At 42.0% G+C, this 25945-nt stretch overlaps 1 protein-coding gene across 1 annotated transcript in view; it reads right to left on the bottom strand.

Moving 5' to 3' along the window:
• CDS1 (CDP-diacylglycerol synthase 1) overlaps nt 1-20375 on the bottom strand; it is a gene marked incomplete at its 3' end in the record, with an annotated part of 31811 nt that extends 11436 nt beyond the window's left edge. The window contains exons 1-5 of the mRNA XM_080626790.1: nt 20259-20375; nt 10921-11048; nt 6493-6589; nt 3574-3671; nt 1305-1444 (exon numbers count right to left, since the gene is read on the bottom strand). Coding sequence (XP_080482916.1) covers nt 1305-1444; nt 3574-3671; nt 6493-6589; nt 10921-11048; nt 20259-20342 — 547 coding nt within the window. The 5' untranslated portion in view covers nt 20343-20375. The remainder of the gene's footprint in view (nt 1-1304; nt 1445-3573; nt 3672-6492; nt 6590-10920; nt 11049-20258) is intronic.
• Nucleotides 20376-25945: the final 5570 nt, after the last annotated feature.

Here is a 25945-nt window from a genome sequence, read left to right as displayed (position 1 = left end):
AGGCATCAGTTTTAGGGGAGACCATCACCTTTAAAAACCACTCAAAAACCAGGTCAGCAAGCTGGTTTTGAATAATTAACAGAAATTACTGAAAGGAAAAGGCCAGCTTGCTCCTTTTCCCCAGAGAGACATAAGGCTGCATGCAACAAAAGTGTGAAGTGCAGGCATTGAAGAACTCAGCAGACTGAAAGAAACGTTCTGGGTGACTAACAGAGCACCTCTTCTCCCCTAGGGCAACTTTCTATGCCAGAAGGGTCAGACACACTCAAAAGAACCCTGAAGACAGCCGTGCAGTGACCCCACAATCCCAATGTGACATCTGTCAGGGTGCTTTGCTATGCTCTTCCTCCTGCTTTTGCTCATGACTGGCTTGTCTCATCACCCCCTTCATTGCCCTTCAGCAGTAACAAAGCATTAGTTAAGTTAGTTTTCTCAAGCCAAAGCCATCTGTAAAAGGGCAAGTCTCGCAAAGCTGTTTTCAGGTTTGCAATAGAAGCACCTAGTAGAATTTTTATCTGTTTTTTAAATAAAGAAAAAAGAACAGTAGACAGACTGACAGTTCATCATGAAGATCACATTTCTTAATGTAATTGTAGCATAGCATCTCCTGACCCTTAGGCTAATCTGAGTCTTCAATGGACTTAATTTTAGGCTAACGTAACATTAACTGCATTGCTGAAGACACTGTGGGCTGTATTTACACGTTCACAAAACAATACCCCACAGGAATTCCAGCGTCTCTTCTTCCTACAGAAAAGGCTTTTAAAAAGTCTTTCCTTGGATAGGGAGGAAAATCTATTCATGAGGCAAGCATTTGAATATCTTGCAGAGAAAATAAAGCCTCAGGCATTTTGAATAATCATTTTAAAATATATTAGTAAATCTTATTGCTGTAGACCTAGAAAAACACTTGCACAATAAAGCATTAACCCAGCACAGCAATTACATACACAAGTCATCTCCACAGACCACCAAAACGGCGTTTACGCATTCAGGTACTGAGCTGCAACTCTTCAGCAATCAAAATTACTTCACACCAACTTCTCTTGAGCACTATTAGCTCAACTTCCTCGAGATCATCTACTTGTTTAGGCTGCTTTCTTCTTCTCAGTGAATGCAAAATTTTGTATTCATATTTTCACATGAAAAATGGAACTGCAAACACCTGACTCCCTCACACATCAAGAGGGAAAAGAAACTGAAAGTGCATAAAGTTGGGGAGCAAATTCTTTTTTTTTTGTGAAATAAGCACAGAAACAAATGCAGCACAAAGTTCTTTCCTTTTTGCAATTTCCTACACTTACCTGTTAAATAGAGTGCAAAAGATATAAACCTGTGGTAGCGAATTAGGAATTGAAGCTGCTCTCTTCTCTGAACAAATGTAGCGAAGTAATCGGCTACAGTCTCTCCATAAAAGAAGTAGTTCACACACAGCAAAAAATACCTACAACATTTAAGAGCTAGCAGTTATTTTAACAAGATAATATGTATTTAAGTGTAATTCTTAAAAACATAACAAACAAAAAACCACAACATAAAACACGAGACAAAAGAAAAACCAGAAGGGTAGATGAGAGTAGTGACAAAAATAAAATTCAGGTATAAACCCAGTTTTATACTCCTTGTGTCTCCTCTGACAAGGCAATTTTCATCATTTATTTCTCCTAAAGCAACCATACTAGAAAAACAAGCACATTTTGCTGGATACAGTTGGAAAATTAATCTAATCCTTAACTAGTGTTGAATACTCCACACCTATGCAAGTCCTTTGTGATATTATGTAAGTACAGAACAAGTATTGGCTATCACCAGTACCAACACAAGCAAATCCACATATTCTTCTCCTGTATCCTAATAAGGGTAGCTTCTGATTTCTGACTCAGAAATAGGAAAAAAGATACTTGCATAACAAATCCTCTGAGGTTATAGGACAGTGAATCTGACATGGGGCTTGAGGACCTGAATATATCAGTTCTTTTACTATCTGGCCTGAAGATTCTCACCTGAAAGAGTTACTGCTGCATCTCCTGCTCCACTTTACCACACACTTTGTCTTTTAGCTTTCTTGACTGAGTAATAATTTTACAGGTTAAATCCATCAGCTAACCAGTAAATGCAGCTATTTCTACAACTTTTGCAAAACAATTTTGTGACAGTATGTCCACACCCAAAGTTCAACTGAGGTGAAATGTCACCTTCAGCCATCTCTTTCTGAAGGATCTTCCCCTTTCATTCAAGACAGTCAGCACACAATTAATTCTGTCACCTTTTTCATGTAAATTCAAGTAACTCAGCTTTCTAGGGTCAAGTTGGGATCCTTAAATGCCAAAGCAGCACTCAATAAAAAACAATGAATAGCAAATACAAAACCACTAAGAGATGCACTTCTCTAGGCAACATACTTCTGTCAATCACAGAAGATAAAAACTTATGATTCAAGACTGGATCTCTGGATGTCTGAGAGCGATCAGTACTCATTCTCTTCTCCCCAGTAGATGCTGACACTTACTTTGCAAGGCTTCACATCTCTACATAAGCCAAATAGTTGATGTTCAGACTACTAAAAGGACTCTTTCTTCACACTGAAATGTCTTAATATTTAGTCTCAGCAGCAAGATGTTGGACTGAAAGGATCTTTCACATTAACTAGTGTGACAATACAGAGGAGTTGATTTTGAGCTCCACATACTAAAATAAAGGTGGTCAACTGCCAAAGTAGAATAAGTGGTAGAGTGCACATCTCCTTTTCTATAAATCTTGGCAAGACCACAGAATCATTCATGTATGAGTCTGCTCTAGCTGTAATTCCAGAATCTACAGAATAAAGCAGACAATAGATCAGTCCCCAGGATAATCCAACAGTGACCAGAGGGGAACAGATTAGTATTTACAGGACAGTCAAAAGCAGGAATCCACCACATTATACAGTAAAGTTGCTTCTAGAAGTGAAGAAGCAATGTGACAAGATATAGGCAATAACCTAGATATTTCAACTTCCTTAAAAAACAAACCCAACACAAAACCAAAACAATACAACACAGGTCATGTCTGAAGAATTATATCCTTAACCACCTCAGAGACTACATGTGTCCAACACTTTCCCATAAGTGTGCAACTGGAAAGGATTTAAAACGTGTATGTTATTATTTTTATTCTCTGTGTGTGTAAAGAGGAGCCTTTAAGGTAGCTGTTCTATTTACTTCTTATGCAATGTTAACAGGCAAAAAAATAAATGAACAAAACCAAAACTAAAGCAGTTCAGGTAGTACATATCAGGTGATTATTTGGCTACGCATATTTTCACTCATGCTTAGTTCTGACTTAAAGCATATATGCATGCATACGTAATACATGTACATATATACATACTTATAACAAGGAAAAAAAAAGTAGTAAAAGGCCTACTGATTTGTTCAAGTTCACAGGTGGAAGACAACTACAGAATCCTGTATTAGAGACAGATGTCAAGTTTTATGACAGCACATAACCTGCAAAACTATTGTTCCACCATGACATGACATGAAGATTCAAGTGTTACATCCTTGCTTATTGATGTTCTTGCTTGCTACTCACCAGCTGAGGGATCTAAACCATGGTAAATCATACGAGTGGTAGACTCTGTAACCTATAGTAATGATTTCATGGTAACACTTCACTTGGATGCTTAAGACCTAAAATAAGAGAAATAAAAAGACATGTAGATATGTTGCAGTTGTTTCTTAAAGCAAGTAGTGCTGCAATCTGCATTAAGGGGAGATTCTGTTCTGAATTCAGATTCCACACAGAAAACAGACAGCTTCAAAACAAGTCCAAGGAAAACTATAGCTCCATTTTACCCCAGAAAAAAAATCTCGTAACTCCTAGGCATGCTGAGAAAAAAAACCCACATTGGGCTAGCTGCAAGAATACTCTTCATGAAACAAAGGAAAACTTCTGACTTTTCTTCATTAAAACAGTTTGGCAGCAGCAGGTCAAACGTACTTGCTGTAAATAAGCCTCTTTTATCTCTTTTGGCTAGGTTTTATCTTTAAATTTAGTTTAAGAAATATTTTCTAGACCCAGTGGAAAAAAAACCTAGCTGTACAACACAACTTGGACACCCAGGTCTTCTGGTTACAAATATCTCATTAAGGGCAATTAGCATTTCTGATTAGAAACAAAGCTCATCTAATCCAGGTTTTAATGTCACACCCTCCATGGTCCTAATATTGTTTTGCTGATGTCAGTACTTCAGTGCTTGCCCATGCAAGTCTCGTAGTAGGTCCTGTCAGTCTTTGGTGATCAAAGGACTCTCTGCCAGTTTTGCCTCATCAACCAAATCACCCTTCCCAGATATCAAGTATTGCCAAACATAGGTCATTACCAATTCCATGCACAGGCAGGAGTAAGAACCTACCAATGCCGGCTGCACATGTCAGCATGCTAGGCTTCACAGTATTGTCTTACCACCTGCATTCATGAATAAATTTCATCTTGCTCAACATGTCAGCACAGTTTAAGAGAGTCTTACACCACCTCAGTGAGTTAATTTTGAAGCTCCCCTGTCTTGTGCTCTTTCTTCTGCTTACCCTACCTTAGAAAACCTCAATGCTATATGCAAGAACAACATTAAAGGACTGCATCTTACAGTGGAAAAGGACACTAGGGTTCAGTGACATGGAAGCTTGTTCCTGTTACCTTAGCAATTGGCAAACATAAAACGTGCCTCAACTTCTCAGAGCAATCTCAGGGCTTGTCCTCCAAACTTCACTGGATTACCCTTCCTACAAATTTCTGGGTATTTTCAGTCTCAGTATTCAGGTAAACTTTTGTTTAAATGCAAACTATTTGATTCCAGTGAAATAAAATAATTAACAAAACTGGTTTTTCCCCTCCATTCTTTGAGACGTGGTATCAAATGTCAACTCTATGAACAGTTTACTATATTAGAAGACAACTTTTACTCTACGTTACAACAGAGGAAGAACTCTATTCCAATTCCATAGTAATTTTCATTACTTTTTGATTCATCACCTGGTAACTTTGCCCATGATTGCAGTCTCAGAGTATACCACTAATCTAATGAATTACACTGCAAATTGATTAGTTCCCTTTTGTTAGTTATCATTCTGAAGTGTAACAGACTACTAAAGGAAGGAAAAAAATACCTCTCTACAATCACCTACACTTTAAAGAGGCTTTTTTTTGTTGTTTCTTCACATACAATAAAGAAAATCCTCCACCAATAAAACAATGAATTACTAGCTTGTTACATCATTCACCTGAGACCTTATCTCTCTCTATAGCTACCTGAAATGTGGTTGCAGCAAGGTGGATTTATGTCTCTTTTCCCAAGAAACAAGCAATAGGACAAGAGGAAATGGCCTTAAGCTATGCCAGGGGAGGTTCAGATTGGATATAAGGAATAATTGCTTCTCAAAAAGGGTTGCAAACATTGGAACAGGCTGCCCAGGGAAGTGGTATATACTGGAGGCATGTAAAAGAAATGCAGATATGACACTTAGGGACATGGTTTAGTGGCAGACTTGGCAGCACTGGGTTTAGAGTTGGACTTGATGATCTGAAAGGTCTTTTCCAACCTTGATGGAAATGATTCTATGAATACAATCCAAAAAGTTGTTTCACAGGAGGCCATGAAAAAAGCAAAACCACATTTTGACAGCTAAACAAACTTAGACTCAAAAATCAAAGTAGCTACCCAGAAGTACCAATTTCAGTGTTTTAGAAGCCACATTCCTGCCTCTTACTTGCCATGACTGGCAAAGATAGTAAAGCCAATAAATTCAATAAAAACATCAGCAATGATGCAAATAATTAGTAAATGCTGACCAGATATGCATAGGTATTATTATTTAACTTCATCAGCTAAAAATTCACTTTATCTATGTACCTTGGAAAGGGATCTAGCCTCATTCTACAGATAAACCAAAGGCCACAAGGCAGCCCCATAAAGAAGTAGGGAATTAACATAGCATGCCTGAGCAAAGGCATTCAATGCTGATCACAGACAGCAGACAAGGGCTGCCTTCTTTCCTCAGCTTCAGAAATGAAACTCTTGGGGGTTTGGTTTTTTGAGGTTTTTTTTATTTTTGTTTTGATTTTTATTCTGTTTTGGTTTGGATTTTTTGCTTGTTTTTTGGGGGGATTGTTTTCTTAAAACAAACCTCAAAGAATGTAACAGTAGGTGATACGAACTGCACAAGGAACTGGATTACAGTAGTTTGGCAACTTTAAGGCAGCAATCATTCAACTTCTTGAAGTTACTTTAGTTCCTACTTAAAAAACCCAAATGAATTACAGTATATAAGAAATGCTTTATCGACAACACCCAGTTGTGAATATGTCCCATGTTTTTAAAAAGCATTTACATTTACACAAGTAAAGAGACAAATGCTCTGAATTACCTGTGTGGTTTGCTTCCAGTTCTGTTAGGTACAATGTATAAGAGATTGAGTAACACTTGCATGGCAGAATGTATTTAAACAAACTTACCAGAAGCATCAGCATAAATGATCCCAGGTATATGACCAGAAAAAACCCAGAAATCATAGCTAGACTGAGAATTCCACGAATCCACCAATTTTTCCATCTATGAAAAAAAAGATAATAAAAAGCAAGCAGTTATAAATAAAAATAAATGCCACTTCCTTTACTCACTAAAGATTAAAGTGTGCTATTAAACAGTGTTTAATAAAACAGGAAACACAGAATCAACCAACTACTCAACTAACCAGGATACACAGTAAAAGAAATTTAAGTTAGCTACCTTTCTTCTTCCTCCATGCTTCCCCCAAAAATGTCATCTGCAGTTAAATGGATCAACCTCATAATGAAGCTGCTATAAAAACACATCATGACCCTCAAAAAGCAACACATAATCAGCAAGACTGATAGGGGCCCAGTTATGTAAAAGCTTACATATGAAAGAAAGGCTGCAGGTAAAAAGGACAATTCTGAGAGTAACAGCCAAAAAAAAAAAAAAAAATCCAACAAAAACCAAACAGGCAATCACCAACTTTCTACAGCAGCAAAGTAGCTATTTTGCCAGGTAGAGGGTTATCTTTTGAAAGCAGTCGTGTGCTCTTGTGAGTGCTGGAACCAGCACAGAAAAACATGTGACAATAAGTGGTGATGGATCAAAGTAGCTGTACTTTTTTGCTCTCATAAACTTTTGCAGCTGCAAGTGGCTACCTAAGGAAAGCAGAATAGAAATTCCTGTTACCATAAAATCACAGAATCATTTAGGTTGGAAAAGACCTTTAAGATCATCAAGTCCAACCATTACCCCAGCACTGACAGGTCCACCACTAAGCCATGCCCCTAAATGCCACAGCTACACATCTTTTACATACCTCCAGGGATGGTTACTCAGCCACTTCCCTGGGCAGCCTGTTCCAGTGCTTGACAATCCTTTCTGAGAGGAAAATTTCCCTAATATCCAATCTAAACCTCCCTGGCACAGCTTGAGGCCATTTCCTCTTGTCCTATTTGCCTCTCTACTCTGCTCTCGTAAGACCTCACTTGGAGTATTGTGTACAGTTCTGGTGTCCTCAACATAAAAAGGACATGGAACTGTTGGAACAAGTCCAGAGGAGGGCCACGAGGATGATCAGGGGACTGGAGCACCTCCTGTATGAAGAGAGGCTGAGAAAGTTGGGGCTGTTCAGCCTGGAGAAGAGAAGTATCTGAAGGGGGCCTACAAGGGTGCTGGGGAGGGACTATTCATCAGGGACTGTAGTGACAGGACAAGGGGTAACGGGTTCAAACTTAAACAGGGGAAGTTTAGATTGGATATAAGGAAGAAATTCTTTACTGAGAGGGTGGTGAGGCACTGGAATGGGTTGCCCAGGGAGGTTGTGAATGCTCCATCCCTGGCGGTGTTCAAGGCCAGGTTGGATGAGGCCTTGGGTGGCATGGTTTAGTGTGGGGTGTCCCTGCCCATGGCAGGGGGGTTGAAACTAGATGATCTTAAGGTCCTTTCCAACCCTGACTAATCTATGATTCTATTGCTTATTACTTGAGAGAAAAGACCAACACCCCCCTCACTACAACCACTTTTTAGGTAGTTATAGAGAGCAGTAAGGTCTCCCCTGAGCCTCCTTTTCTCCAGGCTAAACAACCCCAGTTCCCTCAGCCATTCCTCACAGGACTTGTACCCTAGACCCTTCACCAGCTTTATTGCTCTTCTTTGGACAGACTTCAGCACCTCAAGGCCTTTCTTGTAGTGAGGGTCTCAAAACTGTGGCCTCACCAGTGCTGAGAACAGGGGGATGACCACTACCCTAGTCCACTGGCCACACTAGTTCTGATACAGGACAGTATGCTTTTGGCCTTCTTGGCCACCTGGGCATACTGCTGGCCCATATTCAGTTGGCTATCAACCAATACCCCAAGGTCCTTTTCCATCAGGCAGCTTTCTAGACACTCTTCACCAGTTTCATTGCTCTTTGGACAGACTCCAGCACCTTGTTGTCTTTTTTGTAGTGAGAGGCCCAAAACTGAACAGAGTATTTGAGGCGCAGAAAGCCTTCTTTGCAAAAGTAAGTGTTCCTTAAAAAAAAAAAAACAAAACCAAAACCACAAACAATGGGGAAGTCTTTGATGATGATGTTGGGCTTTTGTTTGGGTTTTTTTGGTGTAATTTCTCGAGTAACCAAAATTTTATTTCCCAAACCACCACAGCTCTACCCCGCTGCCTCCAAAGGCCTCTACCAGGAAAAATCAAGAACCCAGTTAAATAAAAATAAAAATATTAATTAAAACCCTCATCACATGCTCTACTCCGCCATGAAAATGTTTCTAGTCAACAATAGTATGTATTTTATTGTTCATATTCCTTTTTCAGTGGTTTTTCTCCTCTTTTGCCTGTGTTTTCCCCTTCAAGAGTTTTGCCTCTAAAGTTACACTGAACCATCTAATCACAAGTTACTGCTAAACACAAAACTCTTACTACCACTTAAAGAAATACTTTCTAATGTTTTGCTTTGTATCACTCTTGTGTTTCATTGCTGCATCAGGTGCTTCATGGGACACTCTTAGTTTTGCACAATACTCCAGTTTTAATGTAAACTTCAACTATATTAAATTGATTTTCAAAGATGTTATTCATTGGCAGGTTAATGGCAGCTAAAACCACTAAATGGATTTGTCTTAAGTATCAGAAGAAAGGCACAACAGGCTTTATTGCAACAGATGTTTTATGTTCCTCTATGACGTAGGCTATAAAGCAGCAGCTAGCTCCTAGTGGCATATCTATAATGAGCAAGGGTCCTTCAAAAGAATTTAACTTTCCTTATGAATAATGTTAAAATATCATATAGTATCTTGAAGGTGTTGACAAGTGCAGCACTGGAAGGACAGTAAGACAAGCTCCACAGTGCAGGAAGCCACCTGACAAGTTGTATCCTAACTCTCTACTGGAAAGTTATGGATTCCTCTAAAGGCCAATATTTCTGAGAGTTACATGGCAACTCATTCATGTTGCACATTATGACAACAGCTCTGGTGGGACTGCCAGTTGCTAAATTAGCATGTAATTTTGAATCTAGCATTCATGAAGCACCAAGAATTTAATTTTGCACTCAAAGAGCCTTTGTGCACCTTTGTGCAAACACTCCAATAAAGAATTTCAAGCATGTGAAACAGGAAAGGTTTTGCCTGCACCTCTTCGTTGTAGGCTTTGGGGTACGACCATGCAAGTGCCTTTTGGAACAAGTCTGACTTGGAGACCTAAGACTTCTGCAGCATTTAACATGGCAAGTGAAGTCTGAAAGTGACAAGAACTAGATACTCCTTGTACCACGATGGTGGTAGAGAACACCATATTCTGCCTACAGCTGGTGCAGTTTAGAAACATGCTTTTTGAAACCTTGGAACAATAAATTTGTTTACAGCTCCCAGACATCACAACACAAGCAGACAACGGATTAGAAAAGGAGCAAGTAAAAAAAATAGTTTCACACTGCTATTGGAGATACCTACTGGAGATCAGTTTTTATGTAAGGTCTTGGAAGGTTTTAATCACAGTCTGGATTAGAGGTCCTTCTTCCAACTCCTGCAATACCTAAAATGCATCTAAAATATACATTCGATATTGCTCGGCTCCTTACAACTTACATTGCATTACTGAAAAAATGTGATGTGAATTGCCACCTCCAAAGGGTTTGACTGATCCAATGTTGTAAAAGGGACTGCATAAAAAAATTATACTAGGAACTTTATTATTCCTCTGTGAATAAGCAGATCCCCACAATTATCTATCTATGCATATATACCTTCCCCTGCATTTGCTAGCCCTGAAACTCCTTTGAACAGGGTTTGAAGGCAGAAAACTAGGTTTGGAAAGAGTGGGTAGGAAAAAAAAAGAAAAACTGTTGTTTCAAAAGGTATGAAAATAAAAGCTATGTTGTACTTAACTATAAAGAAAAATTAATCAGAAATGTAAATGCTGTCAGAAAAAGCTAGCAAAGCTCACCCAGAGAATTTAAACTTCTTTCCTTTTCATTCATACACAAATGCCACCACCCTTAACCTTGAATATAGGAAATCAGTTTATTATAACTCCCAGAATTAGTTACTCTGGATATCAAAACAAATAATATTCTTTAGCCCATTCTATTACAATGCTTAGACTGAGTACAGGCAAATTTTTAAGTAAACTGTAGCTAAACGTTGCAGCAGTGTACTTAGAAATGTATGTAGTGAACAATCTTCTGGTATACGCAAAAAATATTACACTGAAGGAACTGTCAAAGCATAAATGAATCAATGATATCCAGTAAAAATTTAACCTTGAATTTACATGCACATCATATGAAATTTAAAACTGCAGAACAATCTGTAAAAATTAAAACTGCAACATAATCTGTAAGAATTTTAGCCAGCAGCTATTAAATTTGAGAGCTGTTGGTTTTACTATACCTGGCAGACAAGCCTGATAAAGCCCTTTTGAGGATTTCTGGAGTGCTGTCTGTTGGTGGAGGAATATCGGGAACATCTAAATCACTTCTAAGATCCAACTCACAAAGCCTTTTTTCCAAATCCTCTTCCTATGAAGGAAAAAAAAAAAAGGCAAACACCCAAGGTCATTAGTTATTATGTCAGGAAACATTATTCAGAGTCAAAAACATTGCTTTAGGAACTGATAATATTTACATTACCTTTTAAAAAGACAGCAGTGGCATACTAGTGAAACTGCAGATGTTTTAGGAGACAAATATATCCTAATAAATATTTATAAGAAGACCAGGACTCAGATGTTGTGACATTACCTACTGTGCTCAAGAATCTTCACATTCTAGGCACTTTTACAGCCCACATAGAGAAAGCATGAGGATACATTTTTCCAGAAATGCTACAGCTGACATAGAACACATGAGTTTAACAGAAATCTCCAACCCTCCAAAACATTCTGTCATATCTCAAACTAAACTTTTATGGATTAAGGAGCAGGGTTTCTTGGTGGTTTAATGTCAGATTAAGAAACAAAAAAATTAAATGGAATGCTTGAAAAATAGTCCCTTTGTACAATGAATAGAGATTGCTGGCACAATCTCATACATACATACATGAGGACTTGAACCCTCCAGCTTGAAAAGAATAATCCAAAACCAAACTGTGAAGTGACCAAGTGTCCTACAGAGTCTTACTCAGAATAATTTCTTGTATGACTCCAACACTGCAGCATTTCTTCAGTATTCACTAATGACCACTCAGGAAGACATCATCTATACAGACTGCGTGTCTAACCCAAATACAAAATAGGCAGCACATTTTTTGGTGACAGTAACAAACTGCCACCATCAGAGTAGACTGTCGAGACTATTTTCCCCCTCACTTAAAGCCAACACTAAAGGTGCTGATGTTTTCACAAAATTTACTTCACTTGGTCTAATGTTACAAACACCCCAACTCCAGAGAGTCAGAAGGCTGCACTCAGCCCTGGTGCAGCAATAAGGAAAAGAGCTGCCTCTAGCTCAGTGTCTGGCTCTCTTGCAACCTGAACTTCCTCCTGACCTATCTCACCTCCTTACAATCCCAAGCAGCTTCAAGCCTGTCCTGCTACCTCAGGTTCATCAGTTCTTAACAACTCTGGGAACTCTGACTGTGCTTGAGAACTTTTTTCACCACCTCTATACTGCTATTTCTCAGCTTCCCACTCTTTCCAACTTCCTTATCACAGATCTCAGGGGGTTTTGCCCTTAATCTATTTCCACAAATGTGACTGCTTTTCTTTCCTACTTTTCCTCAACAATATTATTTTTTTCCCTTTTTCTGAGTATTTTTGGCATTTTCAGCAGAGGTATGTCCTCCCTCTTGCCCCATCCATAAGGCACGACAGAATTAAGGTGGCCTACAATCTCAACCATTGCATGTTACTCTCTTTATAGGCTATCGCCTTTTCCTCTTAATCCGTTGGTCTTTGCCAGGGAGTTACACTCCAGTGTTCTCAGTGACTGACCTTTGTAAAGAACACAGGTGGAGAAGATAAGGCTGTGCAAACCTCAATGTCCAAAATCAAGGCCTAAGCCTATACCCATAAGCCTATACGACAGGCGCAGCACTGTCGCACCCATGAGGAAGACGGGGGTCCCTCACAGCCCTGGATGACCGGGAGCTGACCAGGGTGCTGCAGGAGAGCCCTCCCGGCGGCGCGGGGCTGTACCCCACACTCCACACACACCAGCGCTCTTCCCAGGGGCACTAGTCCGAGGGAAAACACCATCCTTTTCGTTTTAAAAGTGTTTTTCTCTTTTTATAACCCGGGACCATGAGCTGGCACTATACACATGCACAAGTGAAAGAGGGAACAAAAGAAGAGCAATTACCTTTTTTAATGTTAGGCCTATGTTGTTCTCATTCACTTTGTGTACCACACACATACCCAAAATTATATTCTTGAATGGGTTTTACATCACTTACTTCTTTGAAAAACATGATCAATACTTTCCCTATTCCTTGAAACCCCACAGCTGAATAATTATTAGACAGATATTGTCTATAATTAATACAAGTTGTCATGGTTTAAACCCAGCTGGCAACTCAGTATCACTTAGTCACTTGCTCACCCATGCCATGCCCCTTCTCCCCTCACCAGGTGGGATGGGGAGGAAAATCAAAGCAAGTAAAACCCTTGGGTTGAGATAGGAACAGTTTAATAACTAAAATGAAGTACAATATAATACTACTAATAAAAATAGTGATGAGGGAAATAACAAGGAGAGAAATATAAAACTAAAAGGAGAAAGGAAGAAAGAACCAATAAACAAGAGCAGTGCACAGTAAAGTTGCTCACCACCTGCTGACCAATACCCAGCCCAACCCAAGCAGCAATCAGTCCCTTCCAGGTAACACCTCCCCAGTTTATATACTGGGCATACTGTGCTGTGGGTATGGAATACCCCTCTGGCTAGTTCAGTTCAGGTGTCCTGTTTCTGCTCCCTCCCAGCATCTTGTGCCCCTCCTCAATGGCAGAGCATGAGAGACTGAAAAGTTCTTGACTTAATATAAACACTACTCAGCAACAACTAAAACTTCAGTGTGTTATCAATATTATTCTCATACTAAATCCAAAACACAGCACTGTGCCAGCTACTGGGAAGAAAAATAACTCTGTCCAAGCCAAAACCAGGACACAAGTAAAAAAATGCAGATATGCTAACTGTGGTCCAGACTTCAGAAAGTCTGTAGAACATCTGAAAAAGCACAAAAATAAATTAAAAATTACTGTGCTTGCAATGTTGCTATTCAGAGATGTTTCTCATAGTGTTGTACCATAGCTTAGGAAATCAACTATTGATGCAGTGGGGGTGGGGATCACAGATCTCTTTCAAAGCCATGTTCCAATGACTGTGACCTATGCTGGAATACAGCAAACCCTGTACAGTTATAGAAGACACTACTCATTGAGCAGATGATGGGCATTAATCCTGGCCCTAAGACCATGCCTTAGCTTCTTTAATATTAATTCCTGCTTGCATATGGCAGAGATGCCCTCTCATTTACGCACTTGTAACTAAGAACACCTCCAAACCTTTTTGTTCCATTTTAGGCATTTTGGTATTGCAGAACATGTTTCCATGCTCAAAAGGCATTTAAACAAGAAAAACAAAAAAAACCCCAAAAAAACCCAAAACAAACAAAAACCCAAATAAAAAAATACCCACAAAAAAAAAAAAACAAACAAGAAAAAAAACCCCAAGAAATTAGAAATTAAAAATTAATATCTGAATTCATATTCCTCTGATATTTAAGACACAACTTACTTATGCACTTCATTAGAATTAGTATTATAGATTTGCGTTTTCCAACGTCTGAATTCACAGGGGCATATGGAATTTTTCAGACTATTTGAACACCTTGAAGAAGGGTTGCTATTTATCCAATACGTTTTTCAGTAGCTCATGCTTCATACTGCTGATACTGGGAGCTTGGCTAGTGCAAACTGCAAGTTGCATAGAACTTGCATTTGGACATTTTTTAGCTTTACATAGCTACAACAACCTGTGGGAGACAACCCCCCAACTATCTTCAATTTCCCTTTGTAACATAACTCAAAAATGACCTTGAACACTTCATTTTCCAGTTAATTGCTATAATGGCCACAACTGTTTCCAGAATACGGCATCTAATTTGCAAAGTCAGAAGCCACAGAGGAAGTTGTTCACTAAAACCTAGTTATTTGTCTACTTCATCATGAAGTTCTTAGCGATATCACTGGGGGACAAGTTTTTCTTGCTGATTGTTGCCTTAATTATTTTACATGATTGATTATAAACATTCCAGTTTATATCCACAAATAATGAAAATCATTATGAGAGGAAACACTAAGTTAATCATTATCAAAGCCCTCAGAAAACAGAAAGGTCAAGAGTCTTCCTACTTCAGCTTGATCCTGTAGTAGAAGCAGCTTTGGAGTTCAGTATAAAACCAAGTGGCCCTTCCTTCTCCTTCTCTTCAGGTCTGGGATTTGGCCAAGCTGAACACACAGTAACAACAAGGGCCTGGGAGGGGTATTAACTGAAATGCCATGGGTCTCATACCATAAGCAGGTATTTATAAGGTTTTCAAAGGTTAATTGAAAACAGCAGAAGTTGTCCTGTCATAAGCAACTAAGACATCTTTCAACCCCAACTCCAAATTAAATGTTTGATCCAAGGTGTTTTCATTTTGTTCTAGTGTTCACAAACTGCACGTGACAGAGCCTTTTACATGCAGAAGGTGTGCCACTCTTGTCTCCTTGGTTCTTATCCCAAGTGTCTACAATCATGGTCTAAGATCATTGCTTGCTTCTCTTCATTTGAAGGCACATGAACAGTGTGCTGAAGAGAACCTATTTGATCACTTCATATAATACAAGTCCAACAAGGGTGAGGTGATGCAGGCCTAAAAAGTACAGGGAAGAAAGCAAACATAACAGTTATTCACAAGATACAATCAGCTCAGCACACAATAAAAACATCTATCTGAAACACTACTATGCTCAGCAGTTTTCATCATTTCCAAAGTATCCCAAGACAAAGGTTTATTTAGTTATATGGTTCTGTTTTGTTTTAATTTTGGTATTCTTAAGACTTTCATCCCTAAGCTAAATATTCTGTGTAAGACCATAAATACTTGGCCATACAAAGGAGAAACTCAAACAGTCAGAAGCTTGAGCCTCCCTAACAGGAATTCAAGATGTGACATCTTGCCACAAATTAAGCTTCTATGTGGATTTCTGCTTGCTGGCTATTTCATAACACCTACCAGAATATAGCCATGTGTCATGCAGAAAAAAAATAGACACGTCAATCATTCATCACCTAAAAGGAAATACGCATCTGAACTGCTGTTTTGTACCACATGCTCTCCACTACAATTAACACGTGCCAATTGAACCACACACAGAATTATTATAGTTACAAAAGCACTTGCAATGTTTTGCATGTACTGCATTTTTTCCAGGACACAATAAGGAATTCCCAAGTAGGCAGTAAATACGTTTTTCTTGGAAAATGCACCATCTACATGAAAAGCAAATCAGAAAACAAAGACATTTTCAAATAGTTTATGTGAAAAAATAATAAGAAACAAAGTTAGCAAGCAAAAGAATTATTGTCATTTTACCTGTGCAAGTGTTACTTAAAGTACGTTTTCTCCTCCAGCTTTGACCTTTCCACAGTATCTCTCATAAGCTTTACAATGAAATCAATAGTTTCGAGCACATCACAGCATATCTAATTAGATGCACCTTGATACCTTCCTCTAAAGTCAAGATATCAAAGTGTCAGAAGATACTGAATAATGAAACCTTTTTTCCGATCTGTTACAACCTGACATATGCAGAAACACAAACAAGAGAACTGCACACACCGAATCCAAGACTGAAACCTACAGATCCTTTACTATCTGCATCAGAACTAATTCACCACCACTTCCACAAAAACAGAGGTTTGGAAATAGTCAACTCTCATTTATTACAGTGCTTACAGCAGACAGATCAGAGGTCAGACTTCTTTGTGAAAATTAAGGAGGTCCGTTTTCTAGGTATTCCAAAAGAAGTAAGTCAAATGAAGTAACTAAGTGATCCATGATAGACTCCATTGTTCCACCATAACCCATACTGCCATTTACCTCCAAGCAGGTCTGGGAGGTTTTGGGCATCAAAGACTCAAGTCCCAAACCCAGTTTCGCAGGTTTGAACAACTTATCTAGCAATTGATTCCCTGGAAGGCCTGTCTCATGGAACAGAAGGAGCTTTTTCACTACCAAAGGAGAAACAGTGGTCAGAAATTCCGGGCTTTTTTAAGTTACAAATAATTAACAATGACCTTAGGCACACAGTCCCTTGTTCCCATGGCCAGCAATGCAACATGATTCCAATGCCCCCTCCCCATCCTACTCTGACAACTCTGCACAGCACAATAACTGTGTGATTACTTCCAGGATACTTCAAAAAAAAAAAGACAGTACCTGAAAACAGTGGCATTTGTATTTAGTAAAGAATGCAAACAACTGGAACTTTAAAAGAAGTGTGAACACAGAGAGATCAATCTGTAAAACTTTAACTGACTTATACATATTAAGTATTTGAATGCCAAGTCATTCTTCTTGCTCCCAAGGGCCACAGAGTGTGTATGGAGGCACTGACAAGACATTCTTAGGAAAAGAGTGTCCAGGGCAAGCAGCAGCAAGTAAGAAAGGGACAACCAAAAAAATCACTCCTGTATGCCACAGAAACAACAGACTTGTGGAATTGTAAAGCCATACAGGGCAAAGGCATGTTCATGGGAATCTCAAAAAAAGTCAGTTGCTCACTAGTTTGTTGAGCCAATTAAGGCATCCAGACTTGCAGAGCCTGGAAACTTCAGGAAGAAGCTTCACTAGGAGCATGCCATGTTCCTTCATATAAACCCAATGAAGTTAACTTTTATTTGAAATTATATGGACATTGAAACGGCTACCAATTGTTTCCAGTTAGTGGTAAAAAAAACCACATGCAGATGAGAAAAAAACCCAAAACTCAGCCTTGCTTAAAGTCAGTAGGAAATGAGCATCTATGGACATGGTAAGCATAATATGAAAAGTATCAGATTACATACTGAAAACAGGACTAAAAGTACAGAAGATAACCCCCTGCAAACACTTAGTATTTGTGAAGTTCTTCAGCAAACACAGAGCACTCCTCCACTTTGCCAAACAAGGTGCTTTAAAGCACATCGCCTTTATGTATATGGAAGTTTGAATTAATAGGGTCAATGACAGCATAAGCAGCACAAAGCAGTTACCATATGAAAAGAGACAAACAAATTTTCTCCTTCATTACAAGCAGAGCAAGAGGGAGATGTTTCTGAGCTGTATACTAGGAAACGCTGGAAACCCACTGCACCATGGCTATCCTGAGAAGTTATGAACAAAATAACAAGTTTGGGCTGTAAATATGCAATTACTACACCAGTGGACAATAAGCTATCCACTTGTGAAGGTCAGGCAAGAAGTAGAGCAGAAAGATAACCATCTAGGAAGGCCTATAATGTGGCATCTGTGAATCCAGATGACCAGATGCTTCTCATCAGATCCCCTCCAGCAGACATTACCTGCGTACTCATATTCAAAATGGAGACCCAAACTGTGACCCACCTATTGAAAACTCAGTACAAAATGCTGTTTATTTTTACAGTTACCAAAGGCATGAAGGACAGCTTAATATGTGAAAACAATCATTGTTGCTTCTGAGCCATAACAAGGCTTACCAATGCTGTGCACATCACAGATAGGTTGGACTGTAATGGGAACAAGTAAAGTCCCCCAAATAATCCATTGAAAAGTATTCTGTGATGTGGAAAAGGGTTTCCATATCTAACAGTTCAAGCAATCATCACAAATGTATATGTATTGACATATGGCACTAACCAACATCTTAGCACAGCAGCAGCAACCCTTCTGTTCAACATCATCTGAAACTGGGTGAAACACTAGACTGTCAAGCAGCTAAAGTAAAAGCACAGTGGGCACAGAATTTTTATCTCTGGAAATCATACAGATAAACAAATAGCATTAGCAAGTTTTAGGCCCACCCTTCTGAGATCTGGAGAGCAGAGGCTTTAGATGGGAAGGATTCTTTGGAGGCAGCTCACTGTGCACCTCAGAAATGAACTTAGGCTATAAAATAAAGCAAATCTGAACAACTCCACAGAAAACCAGAATTTTGAGCACACTGCAACAAGAAAACAATTTTAAAAGTTAATTCTCATCTACAGAGAAATACTCTCTGCACAGCTACAGACTAAATGCTACCTTATGTGATGGCAGCCCTCAACGCAGTGCAGTACTACAAATTTTCAAGTTCATTAGACTTGAGTTCACACAACCAAACGGCAGAATAGAACCTGACTGTTGAGTTTCACTTTCCAGTTCCTTGTCACAACGCCCAAGGCAGACTATACACTCTGCAACTTCAGCATCCATGCAGGTTTAAATGATCACAGACTCAGGAGCCCTCCACCATGTATTGCAAACTCAATTTAGCAATCAGAAAGCTTGTTGGCTTTTTTCCCTTTTTAATTCCAGTTGGCAAATGAGAGCATCTCTTTCATTTTATTCAGACAATTAGCAACTGTGATGTGCTTAGCTTTTGTAGGGGTAAGCCACGCAAACAAAAGAACAGCACTGTGGCTCTTTTGCCGCTGTAATGAACCTGATGCATAGACTTAGTATTTTGAAAACCTCTTGCCTTTGCAGAAATGCCATACTGAAAGTCCTTTCTGGGCCAGAGATGAATGCTATCAGTTAAAAGGCCATAAAACAGAATCAGTTGCTGGGGCAGTGCTGACACACCCTTTAACCAGAGCAGATCACCATTCCCTGCTTGTTTCCATGCGGCCACACTGGCCCAACAACCACAGTGAAGCGCACGCACCCTTTGCCTGTCCTAGTGTCCTGGTTTTGGCTGGGACAGAGTTAATTTTCTTCTCAGTAGTTGGCGCAGTGCTGTGTTTTAGATTTAGTATGAGAATAATACTGATAACACACTGAAGTTTTAGTTCTTGCTAAGTAGTGTTCATACTAAGTCAAGGACTTTTCAGTCTCTCATGCTCTGCCACTGAGAGGCACAAGAAGCCGGCAGGGAGCAGAGACACGACATCCGACCTGAAATAGCCAAAGGAGTATTCTATAGCACAGCACGTCATGCTCAGTGTGTAAATTGGGGGGAGTTGGCCGGTAGGGGCTGCTTGGTTTGGGTATTGGTCAGCAGGTGGTGAGCAACTGTACTGTGCATCGCTTGTCTTCCTTGGGTTTTAGTCCTCTCTCTCTTTGTGTTGTCTCCCTTTCCATTACAATTATTATTACTATATTTTCCTTTAAGCTGTTATCTCAGCCCATGATTTCTACCCTTGTTTTTCGACTCTCCTCTGCATCCCACCGCGCTGCTGGTGGTGATAGGGCAGCTGCCCGGTACTTCGTTCCGGGCTGAGGTTCAACGCCGACACGCAGCGACCCCGGCCAGGGGTGAACTACAACACGCACCCTGGCAGGGCACAGCCCGGCGGCACCGGACGCTCCCATTCCAGTCGCGGGGAGGGTGGCAGTGGGGCAGTACATGCGCGGGCCCCTCACCACTGCGCACCGGCTGCTGAGGCCGCTTAGCGCTGCCGTCATCCGCCCCTGCTCCCGGTGGGCCCCAGCCGTGTGTTGAGGGGCGGGAAGGGGACGGCAGCTCTGCTTCCCGGCCCCCACCCGCACACCTGACCCAACGGCCCCCGGCCGCGCGCCCTCACCTTATCGCTGCCCTCCTCCGCAGCTTCTTCTTCCTTCCCCGCCTCCTCGGCGGCCGCCCTACGCCGCCGCCGCCGCGCCGACATCGCGCCGCTGGAGCTCAGCGCCCACCCGGAGGCGAGCGGCTGCAGGCGGGGCCCGGCCGATCGGGATGGGGAGAGCGTGGAGGCCGCGCCGCGGAAACCGGCCGCCGCCGCTGCCTTCTCCTCTGAGAAACCCGGCGCTATCCCCACCCCCGCCGGGGTCGGGGGCGCTCTCGCTGAGGACTCCGCCGTCACGGCTCAGGAGCGGAGAAGCGCCCGCGGCGGCAGCTGAGGCGGAGAGGGCGGGGCGATGCCGCCCAGGTGCGCCGGACGCTCCGCCCTCCGACATTGGCCCCGCCGTCGGTCGGCGCAGGGGACGGAGCGGGGCGGGGCCGCGCCCCACTGTGGTACCGCGGCAGGGGGCAGGGCCAGGCCCAGCCTGTGGTTGTTCCGGGTGGCTGGTGTGGTGGGGATCCGCAGCCGCGGCGCACGCTCGGGCTTCCTCCTGTGCCAGCCCACAAACCCCCGCAACACGGGCGTGCGCCACAAGGCTGTTTTCTCCTGTGTGTCAGAGTGGCCCCGGCTCGGTGCTAGCCTGCAGGGAGACGAGGCAGACATCTCCACATAACCCCGGAGCCAGCTCTGTGTAGATACCCATGGAGGCCGGTGCTGCAGCCCACATGGGCGCTGCTGGTTGTGGAGTGCTTTGCTTTTCACTGGGATACTTGTGCCCACCTGCTCTATGTCCATTTAAAAAGGCAAGTTTGGTGCTTGCCCTGTTTCTGCACCACCTGCCAAGCATGGTGCCACCGGCCTGTACAGAAACGTAACACATCTGCCTAACAGTTCCCAGTCAAGAAAAATGTTCTGGATGGGCAGTTAGACATGCTCTGTAACAGTTACTACACTGTCAGCTCCATCCCTCTCTTGAAATAGCCACTGTTCACTAGGCAGTTTACCCCAGGAGGGGGTCTAGAGGGTGCATGGGCTGTCTTCACCCAAGCTGTATCTGTGCTGGAGAACATCAGGAGTGGGCCTGTGTGCAGCAAAGCAGGACGCATCTCTGTGAAGGGAAACACCCTGCTGAACACCCTGACCTCATGAGCTGTCTGGAAATCACCCCTGTCTGCTGAGACTTACTACAATTTGGTGTCATCCCAGTTCTCTGGTCCAGTTCAGGTGACTGTGTCAGAGTGCTTTTCAGCTGTTGGGTTACCAGGAGAACAGACACTACTGTCGCTTCCCAAAGCCCACTGAATTCCTCCAGCTGCCATGCCAGTGCCTGTCAATGTTCGTATGGCTACTGACAGCCTGGCCATGGCAACAGCTGGCTGCCCCAGAGCATTCCCTTAGAGACACTTAGTCTAGATGTCACCTCAATGTTCGCATGCTGGCTTATTGTGTCTGCAAACACAAGGCCAGCACCTCTGGCAAGGGACCATCTAGCTGTGTCTGCTGTCATTTACATTATCCCCATGGTGACTGATTTCATCATGCCTGATTGGTTTTATTTCATGATTTAGTTTAATTCTATAAACAACATTATTATTATGTTTCTCCAAAGGCATGCTCGGCATGTTTTTAATGACAATGCTGCAGTTCAGGAAGTTAGAGAGAGCTGCTGTGAGCAGACATGGATTATGGCATTGATAAACTGACCTTGCTGCCAGCAAACATGGACCCTCCAGCGTTCAGGAAGAGCAGCTTCTGAGATATTTTCCCTTGTACTGCTGACAGTGTCAGGAGGTAGCATGACTGCAATATCCCAGAGCACCTGGTGTGCTAAGAGAAGTGCTGCTCCAGCAGAAGGCAAACCAGAGACAAAACACCAGACCAGACTGGCCACAGAGTTTCTGCCATCAGGTCCTTTATGGACAAAGGTGACAGCGGCAGCCCACTGCAGATCAGTGATATGGCCCAGATCCTCCAACACTCTGCTCTTACCAAGTATAATTTTTAATGTATTTCTCCATAAGTGAAATATTATGGGGGGAAGTGGAGTCAGAACTCACTTCCCCTTCCTAGAATATGTGAGGGTGAGAAGCAGTTTGCCAGCAGGGAAGACACCTAAACCGTACAGGAGAACTGGGAACAGAGTGGAGCCCAACAAGGTATCTTTTTCACTCTCTCCTTCTCCAATAGGTTTCTACTTTGGAGATTTTTCCTTTTGTGCATTTCTCCAGCAAAGGTTTCAGAAGAAAGCATGGTTTCGCTTGCTGCAAGTGCAAGATGTGTGTTTATTCGGTTGGCCCTGTGGTGGGATTAGCTGTCTAGAGGAAAGCACAAGTACTTGTTTTCTCTGCACAAAGAAAATAAGACGTGGTTTGTCTGGTCTCCACAGCTGTGCCACCCACGGTGGCTGCAGTGCGTGGAGCCCAGAGGTCCCACGCACAGGTCAGTTGTTCAGGGTGGAGTGGGCACACATCGCTCTACAGGCACCCCAGAGCAGCTGGGTCTAGCTGAAGAAGTATATATAGACCTTCATGATAAACCCGGCTTAATAAATATATAGCTGAGAATGACTAAATGCTATACTTTTGCCACAGAAAGGCTCTTCTGTGGTTGACAAGGCAGAGACAATGCTTCAACATCTGCATAAAGATCATTAAGCAGAACTTTACATCCCATGCAGGAGAGAGGTAAGGGCCTCCATTTCTCCTGTATCTTAGCTCCATCCATAACCTAGACAGTGAAAGGGAAAAGAATTCACCTAGAAAAGCTTGGAGGAAAATATATTTGTTTAGCAAATGGTGTGATGGAAGAAAGTAACAATAATGGCAAAGGTGAAGTACTCAAAACATATTAATGAGCAAAGGCTAGTGCAAGAAGATGAGTCACTGCATTTCAAGATTAAGAAAGCATGCAATGAACAACTGGTGACAGTGGGGTGAGAGAGTGCGCAATCTTCTGGGCAGGGCCATCAGGAGAGACAGAATTAAAAACAAGGACCAGACTCTAGTGGGATCAGGTGGGAACCCAGCCCCAGCTTTGCTCCTTCTCTCTCCCAGCCAGGTGTTCCTGCTGCTGTCACACACCTTTCCACCCTTGGAGTGCTCAGAAATGAGAGGAAGGCAAGAGAAACAGTGTTTCAAGTCTCTCCAGTCCAAAGGAAAGAGGCAAGGGCCCCCCAGAAGAGCTGCAGGGCAGGGTCTTAGAGAGCAAGCAGAGCATGGGAACATGGCTGTCCCACTTCTGGGTCGCAGCCCCATCCAGTCATGGGAGCCCAGTGTGTCTCTTGAGTCGCAGCTGGTTAGACTGGTCTGATGGGAATTTTCCAAGTCGACACCCTGTTACTCAGGTTCCTTTGGGGCACATAAGCACACTGCCTGGAATGTGTGGCAGAAACCTCCACATTCTCTGCACACAAAGGTATTAGTATGTCAGATGCTGACTTTTCTGATATGCAAATATTATCACCTGTCTTGTATGAAAGTTCAGTATCTTGGTGTGTAAGACCTTGGAGGTTTCTGTTACTCTGTTCTGCCTTTGCCTCCTCCTTGTATTCCCACATGAATTTAGTGGCTCAAAGCTGCCAGCAAACAACCCAAACCTCAGCAACCTGGCCCAACCTTTTCTGTAGTGCAGAAAAGCCCCTAACAAGCACATCCCTGCACTTCTTCCAAGTGCTCAAATTTAAGACAGACACCACCACACTCCCACTGCCCTCACTCCAGTTATCCACAGCAGACAGATCTGCCTTCCCTGCCTAGCTGGGAGCTGCCTCTCTGCTGTGTGCCTCGACCTACGTACAGAAGGGGGAGTTCTCCACAGGCAGACGCAAAGCTAAAGCCCTGTGACATTAAAACAGTTATATAAACCCGCATTAAAGAACTTACACAAGCTGCACACAGCCTCCTGATAAAAAGGCAGCCAGCTAGGGGCTGCTGTTGTCTCTGCTGTCTCTGTTGTCTCTTCTGCTGTTGTGCAGGAGAGAAGCAGAATGGGGCTGTTTTGTTGCTGCTGCAGCAGAAGCAAATAGAAGGAACTGATCGCCAGCCTGGTTGGAAGCTGGGGAGCAGAAAGTACGCAGCTTAAAATGTGTGCTGGAAAGACCAGTGCGTCTGCAGATGTAACATTGAGGAGCCCTATTGCTGGCAGTCTGGGAAAGAGTTTGCAGCTTTTGGGTTTTTTTTCTGGGTTTTTTTTAGTGGATTTTTACTGGTGTGCAGAAGTGAAATGAGTGAAAAATATTCATACCTACTGGTCAGCATAGACAGAAATGTCAAACGATGTCAACAACAGCACATTATTCACTCTGATAATATCAATTATGAATGATGTTGTAATGTGCTGCATTTAAACAATTTATAATCTTTTTGCATCCCTAAATCATTATATAAAGAGGGACCAGGGAGAGCCAGAAAGAAGCAGAGGACAGTGATACAATAGCCTCACATCATGCTGAGTGTTTGTTCTCCAAAGCACAAGGCTGACTATTAATACCCTATGCTCCCCTGACAAAACTGAGAACTGCAGAACACTGCCTGGAGCTGCCTTGAAATGATGCGTGGGAGTAGGGCGCTGGAGCCCAGGTGCTTGGGATATGCTCAGAGCTGAAATCTCAGGTCAGAAGCTTGTTGTTACACAACCTGTGCACTCCGAGACGAATCCTCCTCCAGCTCTAACCACTAGATTCAGATGCTTAAAAAAAAAAAAAAAAAGGAAAGCCTCACTGGAATATAGGATTGTATGAGCCAATAAAAAGGCTGCTTTTCCCCCTCTAAATTAATACAGCATGAGCTCTAATACCGTTTTGCTGGGTTTAACATATGTCAAAAGCTAGCAGTGCTTTGCCAAGGCATCCTGAATAGAGCATACATATCTATATTTTAGTAATGTAAATCCACTGAAAGCACTGAATTGTGCTTTTGTGTTTAGTTAACATGTCATATAATCTGTTTACATTTTCTAGTCTGGCATAAAACCATGATATTTGTGTGAAGAATTATTTGCTTATTACTTGCACATTTGAACTTTATAAAGTACGCCTCTTGTGTGCCAGAAAAAAACAAAACAAAACAACAAAACAAACAAAGCAAACTGACCTCATTACTCCCAAATTAAGCACTGAAGTCTGAAGAACATAGTCTAGTGGCCACTGTGAAAGGTCCGGCTGCAGAAACCTTTGCCCCAGGCAGCTGTTCCCTTCTGTTTGGTCCAAGAAGCTGAGTTGCACAGCTACTGAGTTATTCTTGGTCCTTCCTTCCTGCCATAATTCCTTGGATGCTCTTGTTTTTTCCCCAGAAAGGGTTCATATGTGGTAGATGCTTGGCAAGCTGCTGCTGCTTTCATAGAAGATGTGAAATTAATTCTTGAACTTACTTGTTGTTGCTGTCCGAACATGCCATGAATCTGCAACACACCCTTACTTTGTGATTTCACATACACTGTATGCTTTATTATCCATGCAGATCCTTTATTTTAATACAAACCTCTGCTTGGAACACCAAAATGTATCAGCTTGCAGCTTGCATCTCTTCACACACTTCAAAAGGCAGGAGAATCTTTTGCAAGGAGTGTGTGGGCATGGAAAAAGGTGGGGACAAGCCTGATGAGGAAACAGACTGACTGATGACGGGGTAGAAACATAGCTTCGCAACTCCAGCTGGGTAAGGCTGAAAAGGTGATCACTGGATCACTTAAAGCGACTGATGGCACCACTCTGT

This window comes from Psittacula echo, assembly GCF_963264785.1.
Source record: "Psittacula echo genome assembly, chromosome: 1".
Taxonomy (NCBI): Eukaryota; Metazoa; Chordata; class Aves; order Psittaciformes; family Psittacidae; genus Psittacula; species Psittacula echo.
The sequence above is the reverse complement of the archived record's forward strand: the minus strand, read 5'-3'. Positions and strand labels throughout refer to the sequence as shown.